The sequence below is a fragment of the Temnothorax americanus genome, unplaced genomic scaffold (assembly GCF_048541705.1).
Source record: "Temnothorax americanus isolate GAGA-0224 unplaced genomic scaffold, ASM4854170v1 Scaffold66, whole genome shotgun sequence".
Taxonomy (NCBI): Eukaryota; Metazoa; Arthropoda; class Insecta; order Hymenoptera; family Formicidae; genus Temnothorax; species Temnothorax americanus.
The window spans coordinates 722,509-747,826 of record NW_027509788.1 but is presented as its reverse complement, the minus strand read 5'-3'; the positions used below and the strand labels follow the sequence as shown (position 1 = coordinate 747,826).

Below are 25,318 nucleotides of genomic sequence, written 5' to 3'. Positions count from 1 at the left end.
CCAGTGTTCTAAATTTTGTATTGAGTACGATGTAAGTGCGGAGCAACGCAGATTGAGCAAATTGCAATACGCGATGTATTTTTGTAACGCGAAGACCGTGGTGCATGCACTGCTGTAGGTTGCAATAATGGATGACGTAACGTTTCTTATCGTACAGCGTGGCGAGGAGTTCGTCCTGCCGTTTGCCGGGCGGTTTATTGCACGTCGGACAGAACGGTAAGTCAGCGTGCGCGTCGTGTTTATTGTGCGGAAACTCTAGATCGACTTCGAGAATGTAACCCGTGGGTAAATCCAAAGCGATCGCGCGTACAAGTTGTTTACATCAAAGTACATCAAGTACGACGACGGTTCCGATGGATCTTACGACTGCATGTACTTATTGTTGGCCCGCGCGTATCTGAAAATTGATTCAGACCACCGCGTATACCGCGTTCGATGAACATGACCATGTCAATATCGGTGAGCATGTGACCGGACGGCACGAGTTGAGTCCGATTCCGGCGGATAACATTCCTATCAAACGGTCGCCACTCGGTTTAACCTTAGACTACCGAGAAAGTAAGTTCGCATCAACGCCACGATTATTTGCAAGACGCTAATGGGATTTCTTTGTTTCAGAAGGATGTCCCTGATGGATCACCGTTGCTGCTTCTCGTCCCTGGATCTTCGCTTTACATCGCATACCAGATAAAGGTAAGTAAGGATAAATTAATTATATCCTAATTGTTAGAATTTTGTTTCAGAAGGATGTCCCTGATGGATCACCGTTGCTGCTTCTCATCCCTGGATACTCGCTTTACATCGCATACCAGATAGAGGAAAATAATGATAAAATAATCATATGATAAATATTTTATGTTTGTTGCAGATGGACGCCCGAAATGGTTCGCCGTTGCTGTTACCCGTCTCTGGATCCTCGCTTTACCTCGCATACCAGATAAGGGTAAGTCCCAATAATTATGTTTAATTATATACTAATACGCTCCTTTTCTTTTAGGTTCCTGCCTCGGATAAATCGCTGCTGTTGCTGCTCTGCTTCCCCGGATCCTCGCTTTACATCGCATACCGGATTGCCGCTGGACAACGTTGGATCATCGCCGAAGGACAAGGTAAGTAGAAGGTAAGTATTTAATAATTTTTTATAATTAATCAGGAAAATTTGTTTCAGAATTAATTAATCTTTAATTCCAGATCATCATTTCAACATTACAGGCCGTTTCACAATATCATGAAGGTGTCTCACAACGCGAGTTTCTCGCCTCGGTGTGGATGTCGCTTTATTTAATAAAGTTGCACAATGGTTCGAATTGCGTATTTTGGCTTATTTGTTTAGTCGTTACGATGCTTTTATTCCAGATAATTATTCCGATTGGAGGACTATATGTCCCACGATTGTTAACTATGATCACGCACTCGGCTATGATCATCACTCTATTATATAATGTTCGTGCGCTTAATTAACGCAAGAGTATTCGGTTGTAGTATACACTTATTAATAATGTCCATACAATATTTCGTATCCGCGTGACGCAATGCCCGTGGTTGTTATATACTCGATATGCACTTCCGTTAATTAACAATGTAGCCGAATTTCAACTTTACGTATTGGTGCTAACACTCGATTGTATTTGGCAACTAGTGGCCCCTCGCTATTGTTAAGACAAGTAATTTTACGCGATAGTACGCGGGAGTTCTCGGTTGTGAAGTATAACGCGTAAGCCGATCGTACAGAGTGTGATACCTGTGTTCGCCACGGCTATACCCGATGACTGCCTCGAGCGGTCGCTCTCGCTTGGGCTCCCCACCTATGTCGGATCGTTCCCACTCTCCGAACTTTCACTTTTGCCCATTGTTCGCGACCGGCACATCTGGCGAGCTCACGCAAAAACAAGATGATTTTCATTACCTTCTCGCGTGCCTTTTTGCGCATCTCTCGTTTATGCCCGTTCTAGAAGGTTCCCATGGAAAATTCCACGCGCAACGCAGTGCGAGAACCTTCCTTCCTTGGCACCGCTGCACCAGGTTTCCGCTCCCGGAAATTTCTCGACGCGGACGACGCCGACCCTTGCCCACCTCCTCGGAGATGCCCTTGGTGGTGAATTCGGGTGTTCTTCTTGTAGATGACGTCCGGGTGACGTCGGTGTCGTCGGCCGTTGACGCCGACCTCCTAAGCGGGCGTCCCAGGTCCTCTCGTGACGGATTCCGTCGTTTGTTCCCGGAGAAGATGTGATTCTCGGGGAACTCGTCTGACTTTGACGCCATTCCCCTGGGTGGGTGTCCCAGGTCCTGGGGAGACGGTTGGACCCTTTAATTCCAGGAGAACTTGTGTTTCTCGGGGATTTCACCGGGCCTTGACGCCGACCCTCTGGGAGGATATCCCAGGTCCTCGGGAGACGGTTAAATCCCATTCTCCCTGGAGAAGATAGATTTCCCGGAAACTTTGACTTTTCCATGCGCCCGCTTGATGGGCGCGTGTACCGGCTGCGGGAGTAGTTTCTTCGTGCCCCCGCTACAAGATATTCTCTACTTTCTCGCCCACGCTTCTGTACCTTGTCACGGTTGGGATGTTTCGCGTTATCATCCGTCGCATTCGTCCCCTCGGTCGGTCTCTTCTCCGGCGAGCACGCTTGTCGGATCATTCCCAAACTCGCCGCCGAAGCGCGCGGTCGCAAGCAGTTCGAAATTTACGCGAGTATGTTTCAACATGGCGTCCCATGTGAAACCTGGCAAAGTGTAGTAGTACGCGGGATTGAGTCCATAACTCGCGATACAACTGTCGCGGAAATTTTCAAACACGTCGGCCAACAGCAAGACATCGGTTTTGAGGTATAGATCGCTGTATTCGCCCAAGGTTTGAACGGAGAATCGCTGCCAAACGTTCGCGGCGTGCGAGTAATTGCTCTCGGATACGGTGTCACCGGTCAAGAAACTACAGTTTTACAAAACGATTCGCGCGGCGGTAAACACGAGTCCTCTAACTTTTCGACGCAATCCACGTATTCGTATGGAAAGTCACCTTTTCGCGTTAATAATTCGAAATCTTGGTCGGATAACGCGGAAAATTTTGAACGTATAATTTTTAACTTATCTTTATCGAGGAAGGATGCCAATTTTGCGAGACTTGTGCTAAGAAATTTGTACGAATCGATGAATCTTAATTTTATGTCCTTTCGCCAATCTGATCTTTCGGCTGTATCTTTCACGTGCTTCGTGAATGAGATGTACTTTTCTTTTGTTATCGGTGGTACATCGATCGAGCCTTTGAACGTGGCAGCTATCTCTGTGATAATAAAATGCGCGTCGTAGCCCGATAAATTGTGGAAAATTATGGGGATGAAGTGAGAATCTTTATAATTCAGTTTGCAGTTCGAATGTGCGAGACCTTTATATCGACCGGTCAAATGGCAATGATCGCGTGCTCGCACGTCGTCTGGCGCGAACGGTTTTTCGCAAATGTGACATTGCGCCGCGCTGTGAAATATCTCCTACTCGTCTCGCGTTAGATCTACCATGCAAACATTCTAGGATAATATAGCCTTTACGCGATGTGCCAATCTTTTCAGTTTCTCGGTGAACCACGCGACGCAGTCATTATCGCGACGAAATCGATACACTGATAACGAGTCCTCGTACGAGCACCGCACGTAGTAACCTACACTACATACCCGATGATGTTGAAACCTGAACGTGGGCGTTGTCGGATCCGCTTTCTTGCTGTGGTTCTTGAAACTCAGCCACTTGTCGTTCTCGCTCGGTAGTCGGATTGCACACTTCTTTATCTTTTGGCAGTCTACTCCGTGGGCTTCCAATTTCTCGCTCGAACTAAAATAATGTAAACAACTGCAAAAAGAAAAACACATATTTTTTTAACCTTTAAAATTAAAAAATATTTTATTAAAAGAGGAGTATAAGTACTCACCAATCGCAAAAATATTTCCGACCATCGTGCCTGCTCAACGAGACGCGATAAATTTTTTATCCATGCGAAATGACCCACGTTGTCGTCTCGCGGGTCCTGCACGTACAGCAGTTTACGTGTTTGTCCATCTTCGGGTCAATGAGCCGTATCGGGAGAACGTTTGGCGTCTTCTCCCCCTCGACAGTATATACGTTAATCGACACGTCGTTGAGTCGTTCGAATTTTTTAACTTGATTCAACGTCATTGGAAACTCAATGTCTCGTAAATTTAATACTGTTGTATAATGAGGGTACGAGGATTCCCGTTCTGAATGTTTTTCGGCTGGATGCAGAGCAGCCACCACCGACCACGCAAAGCACGCATTGTCCATCGATTGCACGTTGATCACCGCTTTCTTTAATTTAATTTCTTGCGGTCAATTTTGATGTAACATCCCGTGCGCATAGGATTGTATTTGTTCACTTTCACCGTCAAATCTATATATATAAGTCGCGTCGTCTGTCTGTCTGTCTGTATGTACGCGAACTACTCATTCGTTAGTGGACCAAATTTTTACCAAAAGTATATTCTATATGTATAAGTCGCATCGTCTGTCTGTCTGTCTGTATGTACGCGAACTACTCATTAGTGGACCAAATTTTTACTAAAAGTATATAAAATAAGGGTAGAATTTCCCGGGGATGAAAATGTCGCGGCCAATTTTTTGCTACCGATTTTTCTAAATTTTCTAATTTTTCGGGAAATAATTAACCGAATTTAAAAGAATTATATATGAAACAGGGGTAAAATTTTCCGGGGAGTGCTATAAACTGTATAATTTTTCGTTACCGATCATCTGAAAACCGGTTTTTCTGATTTTTCCAATTTTTCAGGAATTAATTGACCGAATCGCAAAGAATTGTATATGAAGTAGGGGTAGAATTTTCCTGGAATTGCATTAAGTGTATAATTTTTTGTTACCGATCCTTTTGGAAGCTGGTTACAAAATTTTTCTAATTTTTCGGAAATTAATTAACCAAATCTTAAAAAATTATATGAAGTAGGGGTAGAATTTCCCGGGGATTGCCATAAAGTGTATAATTTTTCGTTACCAATTTTTCCACCCACCTACGTACGCAACATACGCACCGGGAGGGTCCCGTTAGCGCACGGTGCGATAGCGCACAGCCCGATAGCACACGTCAAATTTAAAATAATTCCTGATAGCCACATCCCTTTAGCACACGTCCCGATAGCTCACCGAATAAAAGGCGCACTATCCCGATAGCGTACCAACTAATATGCACATTTGCCCGATAGCACACAAGAACATGAAACATAGTACCGATAGCGCACGAAATGTTGGAAGCATTATCCCAACAACGCACGCACGTTTTTTTCCTGATAGCGCACGAGGAGCGCTAAAAGGACGTGTGCTAACGAGAAAAAAAGTTTATTTCCCGATAGCACACGAGGTGCACTACAAGAACGTGTGCTAAAGAGAAAAAACGCGTTTCTTTCCCAATAGCGCACGAGGTGCGCAACATGGATGTGTGTTAAAGAGAAAGGACGCGTTTCTTTCCCGATAGCGCACGCACGTTTCTTTCCCGATAGCGCACGAGGTGCGCTAATGGTACGTGTGGTAAAGAGAAAAGACGCGTTTCTTTCCCAATAGCGCACGAGGTGCGCTACAGGGACGTGTGCTAAAGAAAAATGACACATTTATTTCCCGATAGCGCACGCACGTTTCTTTTCCGATAGCGCACGAGGTGCGCTAAAGGGACGTGTGCTAACGAGAAGAAAAACGTTCATTTCCCGATCAGAGATGCCAGGTTTGCGTTTCGGCTACCCTACCACGGCGCGTGGTGGGGATAGCGCCCATGATTCGGCCAGCTTCGGGCTGGTAGAAGAGCGCAGACATATGATGTGCGGTCTCTTTCTTTCCCATGCTGTAGCTGGAGGCATACGCGTTACCACGCGTTACCACGCGTTACCATGCATTCCTGGTTACCGGCCGATAGCTCATATGATAAATTCTATCTCGCGTGTCCCTTTCCGCACAGACGCGAGACACTAATATCGTGTAATTTCTTGATAATATATCTAAATCTTTATTTTATAATGTAAAAAAGTTACTAATTAAATAAGTCTTTAATATACATCGCATTTTACATTACATCGCCATTTATTTTATACATAAAATATATAAATTACAGAAATAAAAAATAGAAAGAGCATAAATGATAGAAATCCACTCTTGGCCAATATGTACGCCTTTTTCTCAAAAAATAAATTAAATAGATGTTATTTGTTTTGGAATTATTTTAAAAGTATAATTTGTATTTTGCTAATAGTAAATACATATATAGTAAAATAACAGAAGAAAAATATTATTTGTGCAAACATATGATATTCCTATTGTATATCTTCCTTGTAAATAAATAACGTACATATTGTTGCTCAACGGAAACCGCGAGAAGGTGGTGGTCTCTTCCGTCAAGAGGAAATGTAAAAAATTATTTCCTTTAATATTAAAGGAAACAATTTTTTACATTTCCAAAGAATGTATAGAATAGAGGATAGGTGTAGAAAGGATAGATATAAAATAGATATAAAAAAGGATAGATATAAAATATAAAAAAAAATTAAAGACAGAATAGAAAAAGAACAGTAAGACAGAGTATTAATTAGTTTTAAGGTCACTTTATACGATTTATAATTCACGACAGAATTTGGAACAAAATTGTGTATATAAAAAAACATTCAAAAAATTCAAAGTTTATTTATGAATATACTGCACACACACACACACACACACACGCGCGCGCGCGTATAAAGTGGCCTTTATACTAGAAATACCAAATAATTTTTAACCGTTTCGATTTTTTAAATCACAGTAGAGTCTCGTTAAATTTGGCCTCCTGTAATCTTTGCATTCCTTTACATATACTTTTACAAACACTAATATCGTGCTCCTTCTATATCACAATGGGTGGGACTTAATTCGCTATGTAGCGATGATTGGCAGTCCATGCTGTGGTGAGGGTATTCCATAATTTTGGCATTCCGCTCTTATCGCCCCATCCGGTCAAAATTAGAGAGACTACTGTATTTTGGTCATATTAAAGGTTGAATAAATAGAATAAATTTATCATTAGAATAAAGAAAGTAATTAGTAAAAACTCAGACAATTTCAAAATTATACTTTTACGATGAAAAACATTACAAATTAAAAAAATCGAAACGGTCGAAAATAACTATTGGTATTTCTAGTGAAAAATCAGAAAAAAGTGCACATGTATATGTCTTACTTAATATAATATTTAAAATAGCACATATTTATGATAAAAATATTTTAATTAAGTTATTGCGGCAACTGTAGAGCCATTTTGAAATGAGTAAAATAAATATGTTATACATATAAACATAAATAATGTTATAAAAACAACATAAATAACGCTTAATTTATACCATGGATAAAAAATGATATGATAAGAAATAATAATGTATTTTAATTCACATTTTTTTACACAGTGGGCATTTAAAATAGGGAATGTTTTTCCATTTTGTTAAGAGAAATATTTTATTTTAAAAAATGTCCTCTTTAAAACATGCTTTGCATTATTTTGCCCACAATTTTATGGGCAAAATAATGCAGGGTAATTAAAAAAAACGTTTTAAGCAACAAAACTTAAATTTACAAACGCTTTTTAATATTACATTTATTTATTTTTATAGAGAAATAACATTTTCCACGAAATACGCACGTTCATTAATTATTATGTATGTTGAATACCTCGCCATATAAGAATTTGTTTTGCTGCTTGTCAATGACCATTTTTAACATATTATAATAAATTTAATTTTGTAAAATATACTAATAAATAATTATATTGTAATATATACAATTTTTTGCAATAACACATTGCAATTATAAAATAATATGTTTTCTTTGTTCTTAAAATACACATTTAGAATTTTTTTACATTTGTTATATACTACATAGTAAAGCAATTTTAAAGTTAACTGTATATTATATTTCAAGTCTCGTTCTCCGGGATTACACATAGGTAGTACCGCTACTTCCGCTAGGCTGAGTCACAAGGTTTAGAGAGTATAGAGTAAAGCTTTCTATGGTACGCGCCTGCGCACCTTGACGGCCGTTACATCTTCATAACGTTTCTTGTGCTCGACAGAGACACATCGAAAGAGAGTTTTTCGCCCTTGTCAACAATTTTCCTTGGAAAAGTGTTTCCAATTTCTCTAAAAGATGGGGAAAGGAAAGAAGAGAAGTAGAGACAAGGAGTCAGACGAGAAAATCCTCAAAAAATTGAGGAGGTTAGAAAAGAAAATCAAACGAAAACAGTCCGTCGACGTGTCCGATTCAGGTAAATCTGTTTCTTTTTCTTTGATATTATTTTTCCTTGAGGTATTGGCTTCGTGTTCTCGTAATGAATGAGACACGTTTGCGCTTTATGGCTGGTGACTTTTGCACGAAGGAGGCAATAACAACCAGTGCTTTACTTGAATCTATGTCTGTTTTCAGACGATTCAGCCCTCAAGTCGAATAATGAAAATCGTCCAAATAACAGACAGGTCGATAACCTCTCTGTACATGACGCATCCAATGACGATTTAAAAAGCATGTTTTCGTCTAAGGACGACGATGCTAATGGACAAGTACCGTGTGATCAGTCCAAATCAACGGCTCAGGTCCCAGACACTGAAAGTGAGGTTATGGAAGTAATTTCGACACTTTCGGGTAAGACGTCAGATGAGGTTAACAACACGGTCGTTGAGACGAAACAGTTGGATGAAGAGACTAAAAAAGTTCTTGGGGAAGACCCAGAAAGTGGAAAACAGAAAGACATTGATCTTCATCCAGATTTGGTGTCCAGATGGTCAAAATGGGTGAAAGAAGGTTTGACCAAAGAAACAAAAACGGAGGTTTTGGCCAAATATTCCAGAAAAGGAAATCTTTCCTTGGAAGCTCCTGCCTTAAACGATGTAGTCGCAGCTACGTTGAACGAAGCTGGCACTAAACGAGATAATCTGTTTATTCAGGAACAAAATTTTGCTGGGACAGCACTCGCAGCCTTAGGAGAAGCAATTACGATGATTCTGAAGGATGAGGAGGAGCCTATTGATAGGATGAAGTTATTGGAGCGACTAGCTGACACTGGGAAGTTGTTAACTCAACTTCATTTCCAAATTTCATCAGCCAGGAAAGCTTTTATTGCTCCCGCGTTGACTAAACAAGTCAAGGATTTGCTTCAAAAAACCACCCCGGGTGAATTTCTCTACGGAGATAAACTAGGAGAAGTAATTAAGTCTGCAAAATCTATGGAAAAACTTGGAAAAGAAATTAAAGTCCAGAAGGCCCCTGTATCTTCAACTGTCTCCAAAAAACCTAATTCCAAGTACACAGGACGTAATTTAAACTGGAGAAGCCCTTACTCGAGACCGGGAACGTCGAACCAGGGCTACAGGACGTCACAGACGTCCTCGAAGTTCTCGAAGAACCAACAGTACAACAAACCAAAACAGACTCCTCAAGCCAAGACTCAACCCACCCAGCAAGAAAAACAACAATAGTTGAAGACGTAAGATATACTGCTGGACGTTTAAAAATTTTTTACCAAGCCTGGGCGGCGATTACACGCGACAAATTTGTTCTTGAGTGTATTAAAGGATATAAAATAATCTTTAATCATCCTGTTTATCAAAATAGAGTTTTTACTGGTAATAATTTTTCTAAAGAGGAAGAAAAAGACTTAGAGGAGGCAATTTTTAAATTAAAAACTAGTGGGGCTATAAAAGAATGTAAACCAATTCAAGGTCAATTTATTTTGCCATATTTTTTAGTTCCAAAACCCAATGGTTCAAAACGTTTTATTTTAAACTTAAAAGATTTAAACAAATTTATTAAAACGTCTCATTTTAAACTTGAAGACTTAAGAACAGCAACAAAGCTTATCTCAAAAAATTCATTTATGTGTACATTAGATCTGAGAGAGGCTTATTTTTTAGTAAATATGGATAAAAATAGCAGAAAATTTTTACGCTTTATTTTCAAAGGTACGCTTTACGAATTCACATGCCTCCCTTTTGGTTTATGTACCAGTCCATTTGTTTTTACCAAAGTAATGAAACCCGTGGATAATATATTAAGAGAACAGGGTTTAATTTCAACAAGGTATCTAGACGATATTTTTTGTATAGGATCAACTTACGAATCTTGCATGAAAAACGTAACAATCACTAAAAGAGCGCTCGAATCTTTAGGTTTTTTGATCAATAAAGAAAAGAGTATGAATATTCCGGCGACACAATGTAAATTTTTAGGATTTATTATTAATTCGAGTCAAATGACCTTAGAGCTAACCCAAGAAAAAAGGAAAAAATTAGTAAGTCTAATAGAAATTTTCTTACATAAGAAGTCTTGTAAAATACGCGATTTTGCGAGTTTAATAGGACTATTGATAGCTGCTTGCCCAGCGGTTCCTTATGGTTTACTCTATACTAAGGTATTAGAAAGAGAAAAATTTATGGCTTTAATTGTGCAAGATCAAGATTTTGAAAAAACCATGTCGATATCAAATAGCTCACATTTAGACTTGAAATGGTGGAAGAAGAATATCCCTATTGCAAAACAACCGATAAGGCATCTTAAATTCGAAAAGGAAATTTTTTCAGACGCCTCTCTTACAGGCTGGGGAGCTAGTTGTAACTATTCTCATACTAATGGTTTTTGGACAGCGTCAGAACGAAAGCTACATATCAACCACCTGGAGTTAATTGCAGCTTTCTATGCTTTAAAATGTTTTGCTTCAAATTGTCGTAAATGTGAGATCTTGCTCAGAGTGGACAATACAACTGCTTTAGCTTATATAAATCGAATGGGGAGCATTCAGTATCCTACATTAAATCGTTTAGCTAGAAATATTTGGCAGTGGTGTGAAGAAAGGGAAATCTGGATAGTCGCCTCTTATATACCTTCACAAGAGAATACAGACGCTGATAGGGAATCGAGAAAAACAAACATTGATACAGAATGGGAATTGGCAAATTTCGCATTCAAAAAAATCGTGAACAGATGGGGTTACCCAGAGATTGATTTATTTGCCTCAAGAAGTAACACCAAGATAAATAAATTCTGTTCTTGGAAAAGAGATCCAGAGGCATGGACCATTGATGCGTTTACACTGGATTGGAAAAATTTGGAATTTTATGCCTTTCCGCCCTTTTCCGTAATACTAAAAGTATTACAGAAAATAAGAAATGATAAGGCGTGTGGTATTTTAATTGTACCAAATTGGCCTTCCCAGCCTTGGTATCCTGTATTTATGTCTATGCTTATGGATAAACCAGAAATTTTTTCACCATCACCTGATCTCTTATTATCTCCCTGCAGGTCCTTGAAACACCCCTTGGCAAGTCATCTTTCCCTGGTTGCAGGAAAATTATGCGGATAGCATACAGAAAGAAGAACCTGTCTGAAAATGCCATCAACATTTTGATTTCATCCTTAACAGACTCAACATTACGTCAATATAATTCTGGTTTAAAAAACTGGTGGAATTTTTGCAAAAAATTCAGATTGGATCCTTTCCAGGCGGGTATTGAAGCTGTGTTACAGTATTTATCTCAACGTTTTGACAATGGAGCCTCTTACGGTACTCTCAACACCGAGAGATCAGCAATATCACTCATCAGTCTCGATGATTCCTCGAACAATCCAATAATGACTCGTTTCTTCAAAGGTGTATTCAAATTACGACCTACAAAAGCGAAATATGACTCGATTTGGGATATTGAAGTAGTTTTGAGATGGGCAGAAGAGTTAGAACCTCTCGAGACCCTGGATTTAAAACAATTGACTTACAAACTAGTAATTCTAATGGCATTGGCAACCGCACATAGAGTTCAGACTTTGGCGTTAATAAAAATCAACAATATTTCTATCTCACGAGAAGGAGTCCAGATAACAATAACTGAGGCAATTAAAACTTCGAAAGTAGGAGTGGATCAACCAAAGTTCTTTTTGCCTTTCTTCAAAGAGAGATCAAAGGCATGTGTGGCAAGAGCTATTATTCGTTACTTGGCAGCAACCAAAGACTTGAGGAAAAATGAGAAAAATTTATTTATTACTATAAATAAACCTCATCAGGCGGCAAACTCACAATCCGTCAGTAGATGGATAAAAGAGTGCCTTAGACAAGCTGGAATTGACACACGATTCACAGCTCACAGTACACGACACGCTGCGACTTCGGCAGCTGATCGAAAAGGAATAGATATAAATATAATACGTAAAACAGCCAGTTGGTCAGGACAATCAGAGGTCTTCGCCAGATTCTACAAAAGACCGATTTCTTCTGATCGAGGTGCGTTTGCTTCAACAGTTTTAGGAGATCGTTAAAACACATATACGTATATATATGTGTGTATTTTTCTTTGTCATATTGTTTATTTTTTTTTTTAATTCTCCTTTTACTAAAAAAAAAAAAAAAAAAAAGAAAAGAAAGTAGAAAAATTCTTCAAAGTTAAATTTGTAACTCTAAACATCTACCTATGTGTAATCCCGGAGAACGAGACTTGAAATATAATTGAAAATCAAACGAACTTACCTGTAAGTGACGTTCGATTGTAATTATATGAGAGTCTCGTTCGAAGGGATTACAACCCACCCTTAAAAACCCTCCCAATCACGAATTTTTCCCCTTTCTTGTCGACAAGTGTCTATATAGCTCTGAAAATTATGAAGATGTAACGGCCGTCAAGGTGCGCAGGCGCGTACCATAGAAAGCTTTACTCTATACTCTCTAAACCTTGTGACTCAGCCTAGCGGAAGTAGCGGTACTACCTATGTGTAATCCCTTCGAACGAGACTCTCATATAATTACAATCGAACGTCACTTACAGGTAAGTTCGTTTGATTTTCAATTTTATTATCTTTTTATTTTATTTTATTTATTTTTTAAAGGAGTACCGTCGGATCTAATGTCTTAATATGCACCACAGAGAATTTGCTTTATCGGATTTTGGATGTATCTGCATATGTAAAGATATCTTGAGTACGTTGTTATTCAGTTCACTTGAATTGACTAAATGCATTCTCGACCATGACACTACTTTGAGTGACTTAAATATCTCTTTATTTTTCGAGTGCATTTCGTAAAATTTTAGTCCAAGAAATTTAGAGAGAAAGATAGCGAACAAATAGAACATATTTACAATAATAATATGGATATACAAAGTTCTGAAAGTATCACAGGTAGAGATCAGGACCCTGTGGTTCGTCATTCCCACAGTATTTAACGAATCCAAACCCTCTCTACCTGTGGATATATATGTATACTAGAAATCATGGAAGTTTCATGCCCAGTTGAGAGACTTAACGTGTAATTAATAACATGCAATATATGAATATTTCTATTTTTATCGATGAAACATTTGATATAACGAAAAAAAATGGATGACGTTTCTTGTTCGTGTTTATGTAGATTCCGAAACTGTAGACATTCGTTCGCAATTAATAAAGTTAATTAATATTGATGCTAAAGATAGTAGTGCAGACAAATTATTTAAGGCATTTGAAACTGAAATGTGTAAAATTGAGATTTTATTTTTAAATATCATCGCTCTGTCATGCGACAATGCGTCTGTCATGACAGGAAAACATTTATCTTTTAAAACGAAACTTTAGTTAAAATGGAACACTTTATTAACATTTTCATGTCCTTGATCCTTTTGCTGCATTGGCGGCACACGCTGCATGCGCTAAAATGCCCGATTTTTGTGAAGAATTTTTAAGAAAAATTGCAACTTACATTAACAACAGTCCGAAACGTTTAGCTATTTTTAATGACTTTTCTGAATGTTTTCAAGATAAAACTCACAAAATTTTGAAGTTATGCGAAACTCGATGGCTCTCGCGTTATTCATGTATTGATAGACTTCTTGAATCGTCATACAATAAGACATTTTCTTAATGAAATAGTCGTGAGCGAAAAAACAAAGTCTGGGGAATACTTATTGTCTTTGATGGGAAATGTAGATATAAAAGCGTACTTCTTATTTTTAAAACATGTTTTAAATTTCTTTAATACATTTAATGTCTATTTTCAAGCTCACGACACAAGGATTCATTTATTACAGTCTAAATCAGTTAACTTTCTTAAGCAAATCTCCGAAAATTTCTTAAAACCAGAATTATTAAAAGATTTGCTTAAAAATATTTCATTTGGTGAAAAGGAGAATCAAAAATCTCTTGAAAATATAACTTTAGGATCAGATTGCGAGGAATATCTTTGTAAGTTAGTGGAGGAAGGACATGCAGATGTTATAACAACTATTCGACAAAATTGTTTGCAGTTTTACATTACTGCTGCCGAGGAAATTAGAAAGAGATTACCTATTCATAACAAATTTTTATATAAATTAAAAGTTTTCAAGCAGATATAGCTTTATTTGATATTAACAGAGAAACATCATTTAACGATATTTCTTTTATCGCGAAAACTTTAGGTGGATTTGATGAAGACGGTTTAAAGAAAGAATGGCTTACGTTGCATTCTGATTTTACTACAGAAGAAAAAGATAATCTTGAAAAATTCAGTTCTGACAACATGTGGAAAGAAATTTTGAAACGTCCATCCATTAATTATCCTAAATATCCCAATTTAAGATTACTTGTAAATGCAATAAAATCGCTTCCAAACTCTAATGCAAATTCCAAAAGAGCATTTTCTGTCCTGACCGATTTAAAAACAAATGCGAATCGCCCACGCAGAACCGTACCAATAGATAAGATCGCAAGGCAATCATCTCAAGAGTAACGAGGGTGCATAAATGGATCGTATAAAATAATTTTAAGAAAAATATTTCTAAATTTTCCATTTTTTATTACTTTATTATTAACAAAAAACTAAATTTAATAAAAAAATTAAAATTTTTTACTTGACTTTACTTATTTTACCTATATATTTTTATAAGTAATATTAAATAAAGAAATGTTTTACACAGCGCGCAATGTGTAAAGATATTCAATAAAAGATCTATATAATTCAACATATGTTACACAAATAAAAATTACGAAATTAACGGTGCACATTAATATCTTTTAATTAAAAATGTAAGAACCGCATATAACATACAAGGTATCTTTCTAAATTAATAACACGATTTTTTGAGAAAAAGGTGTATATATTGTAGAGTGGATTTTTATTATTTATGCTCTTTCTATTTTTTATTTCTCTAATTAATTTATATATTTTATGTATAAAATAAATGGCGATGTAATGTAAAATGCGATGTATATTAAAGACTTATTTATTTAGTAACTTTTACATTAAAATATACATAAAATATATACTACGTTTACGCGAGCGTTACTTCTGTAATAACTTGTAATAATTCCTTCGCGTAAACGGAATTTTTAATTATCATATATGATAATTTACCCATTTACGCGGAGTAAATTATTGTAAGTTACTACAAAATCTTGTTTACGTGAAAAAAAATTCCGTTTACGCGAAGGAATTATTACAAGTTATTACAGAAGTAACGCTCGCGTAAACGTAGTAATAGATATATTATCAAGAGACACGATATTAGTGTCTCGCGTCTGTGCGGAAAGGGACAAGCGAGATAGAATTTATCATATGAGCTATCGGCCGGTAACCAGGAATGCATGGTAACGCATGGTAACGCGTGGTAACGCGTATGCCCCAGCTACAGCATGGGAAAGAAAGAGACCGCACGAGATCATATGTCTGCGCTCTTCTACCAGCCCGAAGCTGGCCGAATCGTGGGCGCTATCCCCACCACGCGCCGTGGTAGGGTAGCCGAAACGCAAACCTGGCATCTCTGTTCCCGATACGCACGAGGTGCGCTACAGGGACGTGTGCTAAAAAGAAATGACACATTTATTTCCCGATAGCGCACGTACGTTTCTTTTCCGATAGCGCACGAGGTGCGCTAAAGGGACGTGTGCTAACGAGAAGAAAAACGTTCATTTCCCGATACGCTCGAGGTGCACTACAGGGACGTGTGCTAAAAAGAAATGACACGTTTATTTCCCGATAGCAAATTCACGTTTCTTTCCTGATAGCGCACGAAGTGCGCTAAAAGGACGTGTGCTAAAGGAAAAAATCGTTTATTTCCCAAAAACGCACGAGGTATGCTAATGGGACGTGTGCTAACGAGAAGAAAAACGTTCATTTCCCGATAACGCCCGAAACCTCCGACAATTGCGTCGCTTTTTAGGAATGTCGTCTTGGTATCGCAGATTCATACCGCAATTTGCCACCCTTAGCGAGCCGTTGAATCGCCTTTTGAAAAAAGGCAGGCCCTGGGAGTGGGGGGATGAGCAGAATCGCGTCTTCGAGAGTATCCGCGAAAGTTTAATGTCCGCTCCCGTTCTGACGTGCCTGAATTTCGAGGAACCGTTCGTCGTGCAAACGGATGCGAGTTCCGTAGGTTTAGGGGCCGTATTGACGCAAAGTTTAGAGGGAGAGGAACGCGTGGTCGCATATGCCAGTCGCGTGTTATCCGACACCGAGACGAGATATTCAGTAACAGAACAAGAATGCTTGGCCGTCGTTGGGCCATCCAAAAATTTCGACCGTATTTGGAGGGATATACGTTTACGGCGGTCACCGACCATAGTAGTTTAAGATGGCTTCATAACCTTAAAAATCCGACAGGTCGGTTGGCTCGATGGGCTCTAGAGCTTTTAGAATACGATTACGCGGTCGAATATAGGAAGGGGGCCCTCCATCACGTGCCCGACGCGTTGTCACGCATAAACGAGAAAGGGGAGAAAGGACTCGTTAGTGCCGTTGTGGAAGTGCCGGAATGCGTAGATACCACTGACCTCTGGTATAGGAAACGGTTTCAGGAAGTAACTACCGCGCCTAAGAGATTCGCGCATTGGAGAATCGTGGACGGTCAGTTATATTTTTTGCGGCCGAGACCGGTCATTTCCGACATCGTAGAAGACCTCAATCGATGGAAATTAGTGTTGCCGCGAAAACAGCGTGGACAAGCTTTAAAAGAATCACATGACGCTCCTCAGGCTGGACATTTAGGTATTGAAAAGACGTATCAGCGCCTTGCTATCGCGTATTACTGGCTGAACATGTTTAAAGACGTAACGAGATACCTGCGGACGTGTGATACCTGACAAAGAACCAAAGTAGAGCAGGCGGGTCCGGCGGGTTTGATGGGACGTTGTGTGATAGAGGGACCGTGGACTGCGATCGCCGCAGATATCGTGGGGCCGCTGCCGCGTAGCAAGGCCGGTCATCAGTATTTGCTCGTAATTCAAGATCTTTTTACGAAATGGATGGAGATAAAAGCGTTGCGGGCGGCCACGGGTCCAAAAATTTGGGAGGCTCTCGAGGATTTAATCGTATCTCGGTGGGGTACACCCAAAATTCTGCTGACGGACAAAGGTACGGAATTTATTAATTGGGTCATTAAGAGTTTTGCGGAGGAAAATAGTATAACGCACACGACAGTGCCTTCGTACCATCCTCAGGCGAATCGGGTAGAAAGGGTCAATCGGGTATTAAAGACTATGATAGTGGCCTTTATAGAAAAAAATCATAGGGAGTGGGACCTCCATTTGTCGCATTTTCGATTCGCGCACAACACCGCATTTCACTCGTCATTGGGTACCTCCCCCGCCTTTCTGAATTTTGGGCGTGAATTGGCACCACCCCATTCTTTGCGCGATCGGGAAAACGAAGCTCCCGAGGTGGAGACGCGGGACCCCGAGGAGTGGTCGCAACGAATGAAGAAGTTGCATGCCATCCAGGAATGGGTAGCCGAGAATCTCGATCAGGCGAACCAAAAACAAGCCGCGCATTATAATTTCGTGTTGGTAATCTCGTGTTGCGACGATAACATGTGTTGTCTTCCGCCGCGCAGGGGGTGGCCGGAAAGTTGGCACCAAAATTTCAGGATCCGCTCCGAATCAAACAAGTGATTTCTCCGGCAATATACGAAGTGGCGCAGCCTGACGGAACACCCGCGGGTAAAGTGCACGTACAAGATCTTAAGCCCTACCACCCTCCAAATGATTAGAGATACCGGTTGCCTAGGCCGGGATGACCTGCGTGGCGACGTACGACGTGGACTGTCTCCTTGTGATCGACGGCCCGAAATAAATGTTTAATTATATGTTTCTGTGTGTTTCCTGAGTTTTCCCGTGCGTATATGTGGTTGACATTCGTACTTGGGCGTGAGGGTGGGTCGTTGCGCGTTGAGTTCATGAGTAGGCGTGAGGGTTGGTCACCGCGTGCTCGCGTACGGGTTGTGCCCGTCGGTGGGAGCATGCCCCGCAATTTCTCCGAGTATGATTGGGAGTAGGGTTGGTCTGTGGCGGATTTCTCGGGATGACTCGGATGTGAGGGTTGAGTACGGTGGCGTGGTACAATGCAGGGTTGTGATATTATTTGGTCTCTCTCTTTCGAAACATTTATCCGAATTACACTGACGCCGGAGTGGTGATCCGAGGTCCGGGTCGGGGCTCTCCCCTCGGCGCTCGTCTGGAGAGGGGGAGTTGTGACGTGACAAGTCGCGTCTACTTCCCGGACGGGCTCGACCGAGGGGAATTTGGGGATGCTTCCTCGTTGAAGCAAGGGGAGGGCGGTTGCGTATTCTTAATTGGTCTAATTAGCTGTTAAGTTTTTAAGGGATTGCCAGTAGTGGCTGGAGTCAACATGTAACGGCCGGGAGCCGCTACGAGGAAGAGCAGAGGATTAAGGAGACGGCCAGAGGACGTGGCCGGAAATCGGATCGCCCGGACCTCCTCGCAAGTGCATGAGTGTCGCCGGCCGGAATTTACTCCGTACTCGGTCGCAACAGCGGCAGGATAGCAGTCTAGAACACCCCGGGACACGCCCGAACGAAACGCCAGTCAGAGCAGGGTGCCGAGGAGCGGCCCAGGGAAAGGCACAGCCTTGGGGCCGTCACCCCGAGGGGATGCCGGCAGACGGGGCCGAGGCCCGGCCAGCCTGAACCCGGACGCCGGCTCGATCATCGCGGCCCGGACAGCCGGTTGATTCGAAAAGCTCGCGCCGAGTCGGAGGCAGGTGGAGCGGCGCCGCCGGAAGGGGAGGCGCGCGAGAAGCTGAGGCGCCGATGAAAGCGCCCTAGCGTTGGAGTGGCGCCCACGGAAGGAGGGGCGCACAGGCAGCCTAGGCGCCGGGAGCGCTAGGATCGGCAATCTCCGGTCGAGCGGCACGCTACAGCGCAGGCGCGGGGAACCGGCGCGATCCCGGCAAGCCATCGTTTCCGGCACTGACGTGCCGGCGAGGAACCTGGGAGCATCGCCCGAACTACGAGCTGCCCGGACCGAAGGAGATACTACGACGCATTGTAAGGTCACCACTCTGGCGTCCCCGCGTTAAGAAAAGAAAGTTTGCTCGAGGCACTGGCCCCAGGCACGTATCGGTTACCTGAGCGCCGCAGGAATTACCTGTGGACGGCGGTATGAAGCGTGCGTTACCTTGCGCTCGCATTTAAGATAGATTCGTGTAGAAATCGTGCCAGGGCCTTGCCGAGAGTGAGTTCTCCTGTGCGTAGAGACCAACCGTGCCCTCCCCGGGAGCACCGTCTCGGCCGGCAGTCGCGTGGCGTTAAATTGTGCGAGTCGGATTAATCGTGTCGAATGGTGTCGCGTTTCATGGTGTTAATATTCGTAATTGTGTCGCGTTTCGTTGTGTTAAAGTTCGCAATTGTGAAACGGCGAGCCGCGAGTGGTCATGTAATTTAAAGGGCACTTGCCCTCGTATCTGAGTAACGTATCCGGGCCCTCGAGGACGGCGAATATTGTGTTTGGCGAGACGGAGGGATCGACGGGATCGGCGCGGGGCCGCGGAATCTCCGTGCTTGCGAGAGAATTCGGGATTCGCGTGGCAAGTCGCAGGATCGTCCGCGATACGAGTCCTTATTTCGTGTTCGGGGGTAATCGCCGGCCAGCGTGGTCGACACGGCGAGATCGCCCATAATTTTTGCGTCGTGCGGAATCGAGGTGGCCCGGTGCGCGTTGAAGGCGCAACCGAAGGTGCGGCGAGTCGGTTCGTCGGCCTCGTGGCGTAAGTTCGGTGTCGAGTTCGAAGTCGTTGCGAGTTCGAAGTAAGGTACCGCGTTACCTGAACTCAACTAATTATTCAGGTTAAGCTTTTGAGTGTTTGATTGCGTTTATCTGTTGCGTTGACCTGATCTCGCGTGCGTTAATCTACAGTATTGAAGATTCGGTATTCTCGCGTGCCCTTATTGCGTCGTTTATGCGGCATTTGTGTGTCAGCCTCTCCGATTTTTGTGCGGTAATTTATACAACATCTTTGCGATAATTCGTTGCCGCGGCGTCGATCCGTCGCCGATAATGTCTCGTTACCGCGTGGTCTGATTCCGAGTGCGAGATGCTCAGACCAATTATGCCAACACCTACTGTGATGGAGATTCGGTTGCAAGTGTCTTATATCTGACTAAATATATTATATGTTATTATTTATTATTTTGTGTGTGTTTGATTGCGTGACGCTTCTCTCCAAATTCCCTGAAAGAGAACTACGCCCTGAGGTATTGTCGGGGATATCGCGTTAGATATAATAGTGTACGGTGGTGCGATCCGTTGCACCTGGCGCCCAATCATTTGGTGTCAGAATTAGTTGCGCGTGCTGTCCATCCACGATAGCCCTCCACCGGATTGCGAGACCGGAGGAAAAAAGCGTCGCAGTATACATGCTAAAAACACACCACATTTTGTGAAGTATAAATAATTATTGATGTACAGTTGGCCGGAAATGAACGTCCAATCAAAAAATCTTCATATGAAATTATCACGTCTACGTATCTCAGGTCGCCGATGCATGATGAATCCTAGGCTATGCGCTTTGTAGTTTTCGACTTCTAGGTGTTCTATATCCTTGGATTTAATACCTACGTGTCTCAAATCGCCGATGACGAGGTCTAGATAGTGCGCTCCATTGTTCTTGGTATCTATATAGATGTATTAATACTTTGAATTCGATGTCTACGTGTTCCAGGTCGCCGATGACGTAGTCCAGATAATACGATGCGTAGTTTTCGGTGTCTAGATATATTAATATGTTGAATAGGCCAACTGGGAAACGTAGACATCGAATTTGAAGTATTAATACATTTAGACATTAAAAACTACAGCCCAGGTTCCGTCATCGGCGACCTGGGATACGTAGATGTCGAATTCAAAATATTGATACATCTAGACACCGAAAACTACGGAGCGCACTATCTGAACCTCGCCATCGGCGACCTGGCACGTAAACATCGAATTCAAAGTATTAATACATCACGGTCCACTTAATGTTACAAATGTTTTGAAGCATTCTTTGACTTGTCCATTAATAAAATTCTTTCTTCTGATTAGTCAATCTAACGCTTCGAAGCATTTGTAGCATCAAATGGACCGCAGCTTTTATCGTGCAATATAAACCGACATTAATTATTTCCACGCGATGACATTAGGTTCGCGATGATAGGTTAGGAAATTTGCCATAACAACAGTACGCTAGGTAAATTTACGAACTGATACAATAAAATTATTGATTATTTACAGAGAGCACACGCCAGACAAAAAGCAGAAATATAACGGCTTGCGAATCGGTTAATACCGGTCATGACAGACCGGTATTCCTAACCTCTCGTAATGTCATTGCAAAGTAATAACAATAATTATTAATATATATAATTAACAATTTATTATTATTTTTACAGAGTCATACTTATCTTCCATATATATTCCTTTCCGGACGAAGTGTCCTTGTACGCCAGTCATATTAGACATTGAACCTTCCAATTATTCTTTTCAGGTTGCAACCACCATGAATCGCTTTAATTTAAGGTGCTGTAAGTGGGATTAATTTTGCTTCGCATAATTAATGCGCATTAAAAAGTTATTAACAATATTATCAACAAAAAATGCGATTTTTTTTATTTTTTCTCAAATATCTCGAAAACTAAACAAGATAGGGTAACTGTACGTACCTTTTTTGTAGAGCGTAAAATTATCTACAATAATGATCTGAACAACATTTATCGTCAAGTCAGTCGTTTAGCTTGCACGCGCCGTCAAAGTCCGAGACTCGGATCTCGAAAACCCTCGATTTCATCGTTTTTTTGATGTTGCGTCGGTGATTTTTTTCAGTCATTTAAAATGGAATTAACAGTTCCCAAAAAATTACACATCATCTGAGAACTACAAAGAATACTTTTCAGGGTGTAACCGATTTTTTAAACTCTTTTTCTTTATTTGTATAGCTATGTAAGCAAAAAATTTTGATTTTTTGGACTATTCTTAGTTTTCGCTGTTTTCAGACCTTAGAATTTATTTGAGACGAATTTTATCGTATGCATCTTGTTGTGAACGAAATTTGCAACAAAAAAGGACCTTTGTATTTTCTTCGTACGACGAACGCCGATTTTTTTATTGACGCGCAAAGTTATCTAATATTGCGCATAGGTCGGATAACGCTTGTTTTACACTAAAATAATTATTTTTTATTAAAATTTACGTAATTTCTTGCATTATTATTGAACCATATTGCAAAGCCGTTTTCAACACATTCTCTCATGTGTATACTTATTTATTAACAAATTGTTTATTTAAAAATTATTATAAACAATTAAAAAAACATGTTATAATTGTTGTACTCGTCGTCTCATATCAACTCAAAAAATGTTTTTTAAAATTTTATTCATATTATTCATAACATTTTTATTCAAACATACAGACAGTGCATTTTTTGATTATTTTCCACACCACCTCTGAGGTAAAGTCAATGGTGCGTTTTTTTCCTTAAAACCCCCCCCCCCCGAATTTACTGAAAAACGTACGACTTTTTGACGATCTTGAGGCAAATGTTAATATTCATTAACATCTGCGTGTTGGATAATTTTAGTATCCAAGGAATGTCAAAATAATTATCACATAGAAAGGACATATATTCAATGCTTGTGGATTAGGCCTACTGGGAAAACCACAAAAAACGGACCATTGGCTCAGAGATGGTGCGAAAAATAGTCAAAAGATGCACTGTATGTTTGAATAAAAATGTTATAAATAACATGAATAAATTTTTTAAAAACATTTTTTGAGTTGAAATAAGACGACGAGTACAACGAATATAACATGTTTTTTTAATTGTTTATAATAATTTTTAAATAAACAATTTGTTAATAAATAAGTAAACATGAGAGAATGTGTTGAAAACGGCTTTGCAATATGGTTTAATAATAATGCAAAAAATTACGTAAATTTTAATAAAAAATAATTATTTTAGTGAAAAACAAGCGTTATCCGACCTGTACGCAATATTGGATAACTTTGCGCGTCAATAAAAAAATCAGCGTTTGTCGTACGAAAAAATTACAAGGGTCCTTTTTTGTTGCAAATTTTGTCCACAACAAGATGCATACAATAAAATTCGTCTCAAATAAATTCTAAGGGCTGAAAACAGCGAAAAACTAAGAGTAGTCCAAAAAATCAAAATTTTTTGCTTACATAGCTACAAACTAAAAAAAAAGGTCTAAAAAATTGGTTACACCCTGAAAAGTATTCTTTGTAGTTCTCAGATGATGTGTGATTTTTTGGGAATTTTTAATTCCATTTTAAATGACTGAAAAAAATCACTGACGCAACATAAAAAATCGATGAAATTGAGGGTTTTCGAGATCCGAGTCTCGGACTTTGACGGCGCGTGCAAGCTATACGACTGACTTGACGATAAATGTTGTTCAGATCATTATTGTAGATAATTTTACGCTCTACATAAAAGGTACGTATAGTTAGTTACCCTATCTTGCTTAGTTTTCAAGATATTTGAGAAAAAAAAGTCGCGTTTTTTGTTGATAATATTGTTAATAACTTTTTAATGCGCATTAATTATGCGAAGCAAAATTAATCCCACTTACAGCATTTTAAATCAAAGCGATTCATGGTGGTTGCAACCTGAAAAGAGTAATTGGAAAGTTACCCCCCTAAATTAGTCTAATATGACTGGCCTCTTGCAATGACTTTTCGTAAGAGAAACAGAGTAATGTAACCATCAAGAAAAAGGACATATCAGTGACAATTAAATTTATTGCAACTGTCATCTGAAACCAATTCTTCTTGGAGCATTAATTAGATACATCACTATTTCAGTAAGAATTGTTTATATAAATATTTCTTAACAAGACAAGAATGCAGTTTAATGACATTCTTAGCGATACTTCAATATAATAAGCCTTTCTGTTTTTCAGTGACACCTCAATTTCCATAACTGGGATAAACAGCATATCATGGTATTTTTTGCAATATCTTCGTCAATGCTGTGAAAGAGGTCTTTTACAATGCAAATTGCTGTTTCTGCATTCTTAAGACAATTTGCTGCCTAATACTTTATGATACGGTTTGTATACTCATCTCATAAGACCTGACAAAAGTTTTATTGTATATATAAACTCTAATATTTTATGCTATTTATTAACATTATTCAACATTTATTTCTGATATAATAGAACGACATATTCTATGCATATGTAATAGTTTGGAGAGCGAGATCAAGACGAAATCGCTTAAAAGAAGCTCCGTGCTTAACAAATTCTTTTTTGGTGCTTCATAACAGGTCTGTTCTCCAAACTGTTACATATGCATAGAATATGTCGCTTTCAGTTCTATTATATCTGAAATAGATGTTGAATAATGTGAAATTAATAAATAAAATATTAGAATTTATATATACAATAGAAGTTTTATCAGGTCTCATGAGATGAGTATACAAACCGTATCACAAAGTATTAAGCAGCAAATTGCCTTAAGAATGCAGAAACAGCATTTTGCATTGTTAAAGACCTCTTTCACAGCATTGACGGAGATTTTGCAAGAAATACCATGATACGCGGTTTATGCCAAAGTTATGTAAATTGATGTGTAACTGAAAATAAGAAAGATTTATTGAATTGGAGTATGGCTAAGAAAGTCACTAAACTGCATTCTTGTCTTGTTAAAAAATATTTAAATAAACGATACTTAATGAAATAGTGATGTATCTAATTAATGCTCCGAAAAGAATTGGTTCCAGATGACAGTTACAATAAATTTAATTGTCTCTGATATGTTCTTTTTCTCTGTTGTTCGTTGCGAGGTGTCATTGCAATAACACTTCGTCCGAAAATGATTTGGAGAATTTACAGTTAAATATGACTCTGAAAAATAATAATAAATTAATTATTTCCACGCAATGACATTACGCAATGATAGGTTATGAAGTTTTGTCATAACAACTGCACACTAGGTAATTTTACGAACTGATACTGAACAATAAAATTATTGATTATTTACAGAGAGCACACGCCAGGCAAAAATACAAATAGAAATAAAA

The 25,318-nt window shown here is 39.8% G+C and overlaps 2 protein-coding genes across 4 annotated transcripts in view; one reads left to right on the top strand and one right to left on the bottom strand.

Annotated features, from left to right (window-relative positions):
- Window positions 1–1,362: 1,362 nt before the first annotated feature.
- Window positions 1,363–25,318, bottom strand: part of LOC143905737 (uncharacterized) — a 72,823-nt gene continuing 48,867 nt past the window's right edge. For 2 of the 3 annotated variants that reach the window (XM_077421311.1, XM_077421312.1), the window contains exon 2: window positions 1,363–3,840. In XM_077421311.1, coding sequence (XP_077277437.1) covers window positions 3,522–3,840 — 319 coding nt within the window. In that variant the 3' untranslated portion in view covers window positions 1,363–3,521. Of the gene's footprint in view, window positions 3,841–3,919; window positions 7,265–25,318 lie in introns of those variants that run through there. The other variant, XR_013259301.1, reaches the window with a different exon arrangement.
- LOC143905762 (uncharacterized) lies at window positions 7,963–9,677 on the top strand. Its single transcript, XM_077421352.1, has 2 exons — window positions 7,963–8,287; window positions 8,446–9,677. The coding sequence occupies exons 1-2, from the start codon at window positions 8,170–8,172 to the stop codon at window positions 9,492–9,494; spliced, it is 1,167 nt and encodes a 388-aa protein (XP_077277478.1). The 5' UTR covers window positions 7,963–8,169; the 3' UTR covers window positions 9,495–9,677.